General features: G+C 34.4%; 1 protein-coding gene across 4 annotated transcripts in view; it reads left to right on the top strand.

Moving 5' to 3' along the window:
- TTC17 (tetratricopeptide repeat domain 17) overlaps positions 1–12,583 on the top strand; it is a 110,044-nt gene that overhangs the window by 30,125 nt on the left and 67,336 nt on the right. For all 4 annotated transcript variants that reach the window (XM_081264974.1, XM_081264975.1, XM_081264977.1 and 1 more), the window contains exons 10-16: positions 30–142; positions 2,082–2,228; positions 3,204–3,319; positions 3,476–3,641; positions 4,858–4,935; positions 5,057–5,281; positions 8,810–8,996. In XM_081264974.1, the coding sequence (XP_081121100.1) occupies positions 30–142; positions 2,082–2,228; positions 3,204–3,319; positions 3,476–3,641; positions 4,858–4,935; positions 5,057–5,281; positions 8,810–8,996 (1,032 nt within the window). The remainder of the gene's footprint in view (positions 1–29; positions 143–2,081; positions 2,229–3,203; positions 3,320–3,475; positions 3,642–4,857; positions 4,936–5,056; positions 5,282–8,809; positions 8,997–12,583) is intronic.

Here is a 12,583-nt window from a genome sequence, read left to right on the forward strand (position 1 = left end):
TCATTTATGTAACTTCTCTCTTATTCTAGGAAATCATCAGATATGCCGTCTAGTCAACCAGCAGCACAGTTTACATTGCCAGTGGGACCAACCCGTACGCTACCATCGAGGAGATATCTTTGAAAATGTGGACTATGTTCAGGTCTTTTTCTTGGTCTCTTCTAATTCTTACTAACTTTTGCATATCTGAGAATAATATTATTTTCCTCCCTTAGTTTCTTGTACATGTGATCCCTAAAATTTGTGCTTGTCATTTAAATCTTTAAGGTTTTAAGTGTCTCTCTGTTTATGAAGTCAGATTTTGTTCTTAGTACTCAGTTACTCCATGGATGACATTCTGTTTCCCAGAATACAGTCTGTATGTATATATGTGTAGGTATTTTATTCTTTTCTCCTTTACCATGGGACCTAGAATTGGGTAGTTATTACGATTTAACTTGAAGCTTTTGTCTCCCCTCTTAACCTTAAGAGTAAGACATACTCCCCTCTTAACCTTAAGAGTAAGACATAAGAGTAAGATATATGATTTAACTTGAAGCTTTTGTCTCCCCTCATAACCTTAAGAGTAAGACATACTTAAATGTAAGACCATACCCTTTGCCAAAATCAGTCCAGTTAGGTTGCCTAGACCAAAAACATCAACAGAACAGTCATTATCAACAGAAGGATTTATTCAGCACCATGGCTAAGTGTGTGCTTTCTCTCATCTTTATGTCTGTGTGTACACACAAATACACATACATGTACGTAAACACACATATCCACACCATCCTAGTCTGTCTAATTAAGAAGAAATAATACATAGATGTAATGGTACTAAATAGTATATAACTGTTGCTGTGTGACATAGGAAGTAAGTATATCCAGAATGCCAGGTACCATTAAAAAAGAATATTGGAAATAAAACAACACTTTAATCCTAGATAAAATGCATCATGTCCTAATCATAGATTAGAAATTTCTAGAGATAAGCAGTTAAAATAAGTCAGGAAAGCAAATCACAAAAAAAAAAAAAAAAAAAAGCCCTTTAATCTTAAAAAATTCAGATAACATTATAAAGAGTAAGAAACAAAAATTAATTGGGCGTTTAAGTGGGAAATAGTAACATAAACCAAAAGCTTCATAAGAGTTTTATAAACCACTTCCTAGCAATATCCCATGTTTGGTTTTCAAGAAAAGGTTAAGAAAAGCCAGATTTATACTCTCTGGGATTCTAGCTCCCTGTCGTAAATCCAGGCATTTAAAAGGAATATTTAGGATGAAATTGATTGAAACCCAGTGTAACTTTTGGATATCTTGATGTTCTTAAGAGTGCATTGCATCAGTGTAGCTTCCAACATTCTATTTTCATATAATCATATCACTACTATATAATAGAAGAATTTATTTCTAAAATAAAGACCAAGGACTTCAAATTTGTCATTTTCTTTCTTTTTTCTCACGTTTTTCCTATCCCGTTCCATCCCCAGTCCTGTTCTTTGTATCAGAGTTTCAGAAATATATAAGAACCACAGAATCTTACATCATACATTGTTTTACCTTGGTTTGGAGGAAGATTATGTATGTTTATGTTCTTTCATTTCCTAACTTCCTCTTTTACCTGTAAGGTTTGTATTTGGAATTGATTAATAATAATCTTTAATTTCTAACAGCTATATTAAACATTTAGGAATGCTTTCTAAAGCTTCCTTGCTTCTATCCATAGCACAGTAATTTTATAGAGTAGTAATCATTTTAGTCTCTGCAGGGGACAGGAATAATGAACCAGATTTCTAAATTAGTTGATCATTAATTTTAAAAGACTAAAGCATAAAAAGGAAGCAAAGGGAGGGACAGGAAAACAATCATACTATCTTTCTGATATTTCAACAGCACAGTTGATTGAAAGTTGTTAATTGTGTTATCCTTGAGAGAATACTATTGGGGTAGTTCTTAAAATTAAAAGATCTGATTGCTTTACTGCTGACCTACTTTCTGATGTCCTAGTTGTGAATATCTACTAGATTCCTCAGTATGAGTTAAACTTTGGTCATAATTCTCTTTCCACTCACAATTGGATTGACTTTCTTTTCATTTTCTAGTTTGGTGAGGATTCATCAACCTCTAGTATGATGTCTGTGAACTTTGATGTTCCGGCAAATCAGAGTGATATCAGAGATTTGGTCAAGTCTTCTCCTGTAGCCCATTCTATTCTATGGATCTGGGGTCGGGACTCGGATGCCTATAGGGTAAGTTAATAGAGGATAATAACAGGTTTTCTCCACAGACAGTAGTGGCCCTCAACCTCAGTGATTAATATGATCCATATCACTATTTGGATTAGTGCAGCAAACATTTATTAAACTTCTATGAGTTTATAGAAGTTTAATGGAAGGCAATCTGCTAGGTAGTAGGTAAAGAAGATACAGGTTCAGCCTCAAGGTCTTCCCAATAAAGTTGTTATAAACTTCATATATTTAATCAGCATTCTTTTATTGAATTCCCAGCTGTATGCCAGGCTAGTACTAGGAACATAGTAGACAAGCTCCTTGTCTTATATTCTATTGAGAAATACATGTAATAAACAATTTGATAATTGGGGTTGTGGCTCAGTGGTAGAGCACTCACCTAGCACATGTGAGGCCCTGGGTTTAATCCTCAGCACCACATAAAAATAAATAAAGGATAAAAAACATATATGTAAAAAAGAAAAAGAAAACTTGCCTATTATTTCAGGAAGTCCATAGATAGGAAACTTCAGGTTTGGTGGCCCAGTGATGTCACCAGTGGCTCATTCCTTTCCACTCTTTCATTCTTCAATGTACAGTATTGTTTTCATCCCAAAACTTATTTTTCTCATGGTCATAAGATGACAGCCAACAGCAACTGGAACCACATGCTTTTTTGTTTACATGTAACGTAAAAAACTAAGACTTGTTTTTCTTTCCCAGAGACCCCAAGCAAACTTCTCCTGTGACATGTTGGCTCAACTGGTTTAGGCCTGCCCAACCCTGAACCAGTGTGTGGTGAAGTAGGTGGAATGACTGGTTTAGACTAATAAACCACAGTAGAAGGAACATTATAGAATCTACCACTGTATAGTTGTCTTAACATATTACATTTCTGTTCAGTTATCCTATTATACCTAAATTCCTCTAATAGTTCACTTTATGTTGAAATATTGACTCCAAAGAAATTTATGAGAAGCTTTGTTTATTTCTTAGGACAAGCAGCATATCCTGTGGCCCAAAAGAACAGATTGTACAGAAAGCTACCCTAGAGTCCCTGTTGGTGGGGAATTGCCAACATATTTTCTGCCTCCAGAGAACAAAGGACTCAGGCAAGTGCTGATGGATTTGGCAAAGCACCTGATTCTGCATGATTGTCATCTGGCGGTTCTTTGAGAGCACCGGCCTTGGACTTGAAAGGTTAAGTCTTTATCTTGAACTCACCCAAACTTTGAAAATGTGAATCTTGTTCCTTTTTCTTGTGCCAGGATCCACGAACTCAACAGTGATGATTATTCTTCAGAAGAAGAGGCCCAAACCCCTGACTGTTCCATAACTGACTTCAGAAAAAGCCACACTCTGTCCTACTTAGTCAAAGAATTAGAGGTCCGCATGGATCTGAAAGCCAAAATACCAGATGACCATGCACGAAAAGTAAGGCTCACTTAGGCTGGTGTTTATTGCCGTCCATTCTGGGTAACTTCAGAAGCCTCTTAGATGGAACAAAAATTTGAGAGAAGGCAGTTGTTGAGCTTTAAGTTTATAAAACGGAAGGATAAAGTTAGAGAATTAAGGAAATGACTGAGAAGTCAGTCTTAAAGGAAAGGTTCCTTGGGGTTGTTGTTTCATAGACCACCTAAGCTCTCTTTATCCTCTAACCCAGAGGGTTCCAAAGATGAACAACACAGAACTTGCATCTTACCCAGTGGAGGCCATTCTGATCACTTCAGTTTAGCTTTGCATCCTCAAACCTACAGAAGTTTATATAAATTGAAAGCTTGAAGGTTCTGTTTCCCTGATCTTATTATCAACTCTTCTTCAGCCCTATATGAGGTTCTTAGGAATCTGTATCAACTTAATAACTATTCTGCAAAATCATGAATAAGTTCATTCTGTTTTCTTTAATTTCTAACAGTTATATATGACTAGGAATGTTTATAACCACTCTGCAAAATCATGAATAAGTTCATTCTGTTTTCTTTAATTCCTAATAGTTATATATGACATTATTACTGAATGATACCATTCCATAGATATAATTGAAATAATTACCTTTTTAATAGAAAAAACAAACTATTACCTCTACCTTTTGAAAAAGCTTAACTTCAAAACTATAAGCAGTTACTACTTAAATTCAGCAAACATTTATTGAGGCAAAAAATACCATTTGCATGGTACTATTTTGGGTGTTTGAATGCAAAGATAAGTAGACTATGATCTTTGGCTTTAGAGTTCCTCAGAGTTACACCAGTACTACAAGAACATAGATTAACTGGGGATCTGGTGCTTTCCAACCAGAGAAGATAGCAGATTTTTATCACATCAGATTTTGCCTGTTAACTTCTGAATAATTTCTCATTGGGTTCTAGATGCTCAGGTTGACTTTAATGGGATATGGTAATTGCCATGTGATTAAGGGTGTGTGTATGTAAAAAAATAATAACTTTTTTAAGTTAAAGGAAATTAGTACATGTGAGCAGGTCAGCAACTGTTCTTGTATCAATGACTTCATGTTTTATAATGAGTATAAATATCTGTTCAAAGTAGTTGCTCCCTGGGACCTCAAATTAAAACTGCCAGGCATAGATATTCTTTTCAAATGTCTTCCTGTTATTTTCAATTGAGTCAGTCTTTCTTTTGAATTTTTCAGATATTGCTTTCCCGTATTAATAACTATACTATCCCAGAAGAAGAAATTGGGTCTTTCTTATTTCATGCTATTAATAAGGTGAGTCATTTAATTTGAATGCTTAGTAATTGTAGTTAAAAGTTAAAATGTACTTATAAAAGATCCAATTTGGAACATCTACCGTATTTATGCACTAAATGAAGTATTCTGGTGTTTTCAGCCAAATGCTCCCGTCTGGCTCATACTCAATGAAGCTGGACTCTACTGGAGAGCAGTAGGAAATAGCACTTTTGCTATTGCCTGTCTCCAGAGGGCTTTGAATTTAGCTCCGATTCAGTACCAGGACATTCCTCTTGTCAACTTAGCCAACCTTTTGATTCACTATGGACTTCATCTTGATGCTACTAAGCTGCTACTTCAAGCTTTGGCCATCAATAGCTCTGAGGTAAGGTTTTTTTTACTTAATTTATTTGTAGCTCCATATGCTATGTAGGATAATTCAGTTTTAGATTACAATTTGTGTTTTTCTAGGAAAGGCATAAAAATTTCATATTTTGTTTTTCAGTGTAAAATTTTACATATTTCAAGAGATTTAAAGTATTTTTGTTTTATTAATTTTTGTTTTAAATTTTAAATGAGTGAAATTTTTAGAAACTTATATTAAATAAGAATGATATCTATAGAAATATATTGCCATTTTTTTATGTCAGTCTGAAAACACCTGTTCTTATTTTATTCTACTCATCACAGTATGCATACTGCTAAATATTATACTATTTTAAAGCTTTAATTTGTATATATACTTATACCATCCAAACCAGAGCACAGTTTAAAGGTTATTTTGACAAGAATAAATAGGAAGATTACTATTCATGTCCTGAGCCTCCCACATGAAGTCAGTTCATGGTGCTTTTTTTTGTTATTTACTCAACAGTTCCTAGTTTACAGTAGACCACTTTTCTTTTGCTTGTTTGGCTGTTATGTATACCTAATTAAAATAAATCAATTAATTTTTAAAAAGTGTATTCCAAAACTAATATTTTTTAAGTTTGAGAAAAAAATAATTCCTAATAAATGTTTTCTTGAGTTACACAAATTTACAACTGGACTTTAAACAAAAGTTACAATCTCTGTATACAAATTTATTGCTGACTTTAAGCAAAAGTTCACAATCTCCATACTATAAAGCCAGTAAAGTTGCCAATTTGTACATGTAGTATTTTATCAAATGCTTAACAGGTGCCGATACCGACGTTATAGGTATGCATATGGTGTGAGATGTGAAGAAATAGGCATTCAGATGGAAAACTCAGCACAGCCATGTGCCCATGATCCTCCTTCTGCTTCACTTTCTATTGCTGCCAGCTAAAGCAGCAAGGCAATTTTGTTTTTTTGTTTTTGTTTTTGTTTGGTTTGTTTTAAGAGAAAGGAGCTTTCTTAGAGCTTAGTTAGCTTTCTATATTTAAAATAACATTAACATTTTAGTTATTAAATGCTGTAGTACTGCAAAAAGAATAAAAAGATAAATCAGTGGATTAGTGGGCACACCAAAAATATACCTTAACCAGCACCCCTCCCCAGCTGTCGGCATTTATAAACACTGACTTGTAAGCCTGTCTGCTGTGCACATATTCCACAGTATTGCAACTCTATGGTACAGGTGAACTTTAAGGCCTATTATGTTTAAGTATTTATTGCTACATAGTTTTGACATTAAAAAATGGAAGTATATTTCTATAGATATCATTCTTATTTAAATATAAGTTTCTAGAAGTTTCTTACAAATATAAATTTCTAAAAATTTCACTCATTTAAAATTTAAAACACAAATTAATAAAACACAAATACTTATGTCTCTTGAAATATGTAAAATTTTACACTGAAAAAAAAATATGTCTTGTTAGTTTTCATGAATGGAGATGATGCAGCTTATTCCTTAGGCTGCTGACAGTACTTGGCTATTATCAGCAATGGTTTCCTACAAAAGGAGTTTTCTGTATTGCAGCAAAGATTGCTAGGAACTACTAAGTCACTAAGAATGAATATTTTTATAGTTATGGTACAAAATGCCCAATAGTGCACCAAAAAATTGGGGCAAATAAAATGTTGTCATGATTAAGAATTTTTACCTATTTATCCTCACCTGAATTGGACAGTTGAAATAGCTGCTAACTTTTCTTGACTCTTTACTAGAGCTACATACCATACTAAGCAAGAGCTCATTTAGCCATCACAACAATCAAGATAGGATTTTCCCCTTTGATAGATAAGGAAACTATAAGAGTTAAATATACAGAAAAATAATGAGATTTACCAAAAGTCAGAGAGTTTGAATTTGAACTCAGAGAGATTGGCCACAGAACTCACAGTTGTTGTTAGTGATATTACACTGCCTCTGGGTTAACATTTAGAAAGCAAGTTTACTTGTTTCAAAATGTCACTCCTCTGTTGTAACATAAAATTTTTATATATTTTTTTTTAAAGAGAGAGTGAGAGAGGAGAGAGAGAGAGAGAGAATTTTTTTTTTAATATTTATTTTTTAGTTCTCGGCGGACACAACATCTTTGTTGGTATGTGGTGCTGAGGATCGAACCCAGGCCGCACACATGGCAGGCGAGCGCGCTACCGCTTGAGCCACATCCCCAGCCCAAATTTTTATATTTTTAAAGTAAAAGATTGTGTAGACATTTTGCTCATTTTGTTAGAATTTGGTTTTTTTAAAATTTGTGTGAATTGTACAACAAAGTCTAATTCCATCTGTTACATGTTAAAATATGTTCTCTTTGCCTTTTTAATCTTAGCTCTTAAAAATTACCCTTAAACTTGTCAGTCTCCTCAATTTTTATTTCTATTGTTAGATGTAAAGTGTTCTCACAAGAAATTGGAAAAAAATAATTCTATTGTTTTTGTTTTCTATGACTTGATCCGTATTTACTAACTAAATATATGCCAACCTTATGGCTACTACTAACTCTTGTATACTCAAAAGAGAATGAGTATTAATATTGACTATTAAAAGACATTTACACAAATATTCATAGTAATTTTATTCATGTTGGCCAGAAGCTGGAAAGTGCCTAAATGCCTGTCAGCAAAATGGATGAATAACTATGATATATTCATACACTGGGACATTATACATCAATTGGAAAATATCAAAAAAGAATGAACTACTGATACACAAACATGAATCAGTTTTAGACTAAAAGAAGCTACAAAAGGATACATGTTATACATACATATAAGAGAATATGCTCTTTGTTCCATTTATGAGATTAAGAATAGCTGAAGGGCTGGGATTGCAGTTCAGTGCTAGGATGCTTGCCTACAACATGTGAGGCATTGGGTTCAATCCTCAGCACCACATTAAAAAAAAATGGATAAAGTCATAAAAAAGAACAGCTAAAGTCACCAGGAATAGTGGCACACACATTCAGCTATTTAGGAAGCTGAGACAGGAGGATCACAAGTTCAAAGCCAGCCTCAACAACGTAGCAAAGCCCTAAGCAAATTAATGAGACCCTGGGATGTGGTTCAGTGGGTTCAATCCTCAGTACTCCCCTGGCCCGAAAAAATAAAAAGAACAGATGAAGTCAATTTATGGTGATAGCAGTCACACACCAGCAGTGGTTACTTTTGGAGTAGGGTTGACTTGCCCACAGAACCCTTTGGGATCTAGAAACATTCTAAATGTTTTATATCTTAAGCTGAGTGGCTGGGATAGGGATATATTAATATATAAAAATCCATTTGAGATGTACACTGAAGATTTACCATATATTACATACTTTAGAAAAAAGTCAAAAATACATTGTATATGTTACAAAGTTTAGAATTGGCTGATGTGAATAAAATGGCCATTAGCAACAACCTTTATGGGGTAGCCTAAGGAAAGCCAAAAGACTATTATGAAGGATTTGTAACTCTTACAAAATATTAATTCATTAATGCCTTGCTGATTTTTTATTTGCAGCCCCTGACCTTCTTGAGCCTTGGAAATGCTTACCTTGCTCTGAAGAATATCAGTGGGGCACTTGAAGCCTTTAGACAGGCCTTGAAATTAACTACCAAATGTCCAGAGTGTGAAAACAGCCTGAAGTTGATCCGCTGTATGCAGTTTTATCCTTTTCTGTACAACATCTCCTCTTCTGTTTGCAGTGGTAAGCAGCTGTTAAATTCTAGCTAAATCATGAGTTTAGCTGGAGTTCCTATTCTGATCAACAAAACACAAAATGATTTTCTCACATTTTCCCAAGGATTTCAGATAACTGGCATAATTCTAGATACATAGGAAAGAAGTTAATTCATTACTTACTATAGATGTCTTAAAGTATTAAGGCTTAATTATTTCCCAGAATTCTGATTAAGAAAGGTTGAATAGCTAGGCACAGTGGCACATGTGAATGATCCCAGTGACTGGAGGCTGAGGTGGAAGGATCACAAGTTCGAAGCCAGCCTGGGCAACTTAATGAGACCGTGTCTCAAAAGAAAAATTAAAAAGGTCTGGGGGTGTAGTTCAGTGATAGAATACCCCTAAATTCAATCCCCAGTACTGCAAAATAATAATAATAATGATAGACTGAATAAAGTATTAATACATATATTTAGCTGGGAATGATAAGCTATGTGTTTTTCCTCTAAAATCTCTCTTAAAATAATGACCAGTGTTCATGGTACAGGGTAGTTTTTCTGTTCATGTAGTCCAAGTGTGTAATGAGAGTTGAAGTAGTTCTTCTACATACATAGTCATGAGTCTGAATCACCTTTTCTGAAAGGTGATTCAGACCTTTACTGAACCTTTCCGATATTCACCTGATATTAATTGATATGCCTTTCCCTTCTTCCACTCTCTCCCACAGCCAGGGGTACTTATGCACATGCCTAAGTATATTATTTTATAGAGCCAATAGCTATACCAGTTATTTATCAATTAAAACCTTTGTTCTAAAAGTTACATGATATTTGGTTATTTACTTATTTAACCTTCACTGTAAGAATAAAATTCATGAATTTGACTCTCTGCCTTGAATTATGATAGGTGCAATTTACATATATGTAGATGCATAGTACCTACCCATTGGCAGGTAGACTAATCAGTGGGTGCTTCATTAACATTCAAATTAGATTTTAGTATCTGAGCAGAGGGCTGTCATTCCAGTTCCTTCAATTTGGAAATTCAAAACAAAACAAAACAAACAAACAAACAAACAAAACCCCTGACACCTGCTTGTTTATGTGACTTGTCTAAAAGACACTGATAATTACTAGTAAATTTAGGACCAGAAACTGGTTTGTCTGATTTGCATACCAGACTGAATTAGTATCTTAATGAAATGAGAGACCATAAATAGTACTTTTATTTTTAAATATCAGACCAGTTATTTAGTAAAGAAACCAAAATTCCTTCAGCAACATAATGCCATAGCTCAGTTGTGAATCACTGATAAGCACAATCTGAATTCCAGTTCTTATATGAATACTGAAGGCCTAAGGCAGCAAGGCACTGTTGCAGAGCGGATAGCGCTGGAATCATACAGATCCTTGTCTGAGGCCTGCTTGGCTGTAACTTTCTGATCCCCATAATTTGTATCCTTATTTGTACTATGAAAAACCAAAATAAACCTATATCATATACTTGCCAGGAGGATTAAACAAGATCTTTTTCATATAATAGATATTGGAATAATGTAAGCCATTAGAAATTCATGTGAATACAAAGTATTCAGAACTTTAAAATTATGGGTCTTTATCTTCTTTCTTAATCCTAGAAAATACATTGTGGTCTTTAAAAAGTTATAGATTACCAGGGCTGGGGTTGTGGCTCAGTGGTAGAGTGTTTGCCTAGCATGTGTGAGGCATTGGGTTCGATTCTCAACACCACATATAAATAAATAAAGTAAAGGTCCATTGACAATTAAAAGATAAATATTTTTTTAAAAAGTTGTAGATTACCTAAGACAGCCTTATAAACAGGATTTCACTTTTTCTTTTTTTAATTTTTTTATTCTAATTTGTTTGCACAATACATTACAATTCATATTACACAATAGAGCACAATTTTTCATATCTCTGGTTGTACACAAAGTAGAGTCACATCATTCGTGTCTTCATACATATATTTAAGGTAATGATGTCCATCTCATTCCACCATCTTTCCTACCCCCAGACCCCCTCCCTTCTCCTCCCCTTTGCTCTATCTAGAGTTCATCTAATCCTCCCATGTTCCCCCTCCCAACCCCATTGTGAATCAATATCCTTATATCATCAAAATATCATCATTTGTTTTTTTCGGGGATTGGCTAACTTCACTTAACATTATATTCTCCAACTCCATCCATTTACCTGCAAATGCCATGATCTTATTCTCTCTTAATGCTGAATAGTATTCCATTGAGTATATATACCACATTTTCATTATCCATTCATTGACTGAAGGGCATCTAGGTTGGTTCCACAGTTTAGCCATTGTGAATTGTGCTGCTATAAACACTGATGTGGCTGTGTCCCTGTAGTATGCTGTTTTGAAGTCCTTTGGGTATATACCAAGGAGTGGGATAGCTGGGTCAAATGGTAGTTCCGTTCCCAGTTTTCCAAGGAATCTCCATACTGCTTTCCATATTGGCTGCACCAAGTTGCAGTCCCACCAGCATTGTATAAGTATGCCTTTTTCCCCACATCCTCACCAACACTTATTGTTGTTTGTATTATTAATAGCTGCCATTCTGACTGGAGTGAGATGAAATCTTAGAGTAGTTTTGATTTGCATTTCTCTAATTGCTAGAGATGTTGAACATTTTTTCATATATTTGCTGATTGATTGTATATCATCTTCTAAGAAGTGTCTGTTCAGGTCTTTGGCCCATTTATTGATTGGGTTATTTGTTTTTTGGTATTAAGATTGTTAAGTTCTTTATATATCTTAGAGATTATTGCTCTATTTGACTTGTATGTGGTAAAAATTTACTCCCAAGATGTAGGCTCTCTATTCACCTCACTGATTGTTTCTTTTGCTGAGAAGAAGCTTTTTAGTTTGAATTCATCCCATTTATTGATTGTTGATTTTAATTCTTATGCTAGAGGAGTCTTATTAAGGAAGTCAGGGCCTAATCCAACATGATGGAGATTAGGGCCTCCTTTTTCTTCTATTAGAAGCAGGGTCTCTGGTTTAATTCCTAGATCCTTGATCCAGTTTGAGTTGAGTTTTGTGCATGGTGACAAATAGGGGTTTAATTTCATTTTGTTGCATATGGATTTCCAGTTTTCCCAGCACCATTTTTTGAAGAGGCTATCTTTTCTCCAATGTACATTTTGGAGCCTTTGTCTAATATAACTGTAGTTATGTGGGTTTGTCTCTGTGTCCTCTATTCTGTACCATTGATCTACCAGTCTGTTTTAGTGCCAGTACCATGCCGTTTTTGTTCCTGTTGCCCTGTAGTATAGTTTAAGTTCTGGTATAGCGATGCCTCCTGCTTCACTTTTCTTGTTAAGGATTGCTTTGTCTATTCTGGGTCTCTTATTTTTCCAGATAAATTTCATGACTTTTTATATTTCTATAAGGAATGTCATTGGGATTTTGATTGGAATTGTATTAAATCTGTATAGTGCTTTTGGTAATATGGTCATTTTGACAATATTAATACTGCCTATCTAAGAACTAGGTAGATCTTTCCATCTTCTAATGTCTTCTTTAATTTCTTTCTTTAGTGTTCTGTAGTTTTCATTGTAGAGGTCTTTCACCTCTTTCGTT

This window comes from Spermophilus citellus (genome assembly GCF_964194105.1).
Source record: "Spermophilus citellus genome assembly, chromosome: 2".
NCBI lineage: Eukaryota > Metazoa > Chordata > Mammalia > Rodentia > Sciuridae > Spermophilus > Spermophilus citellus.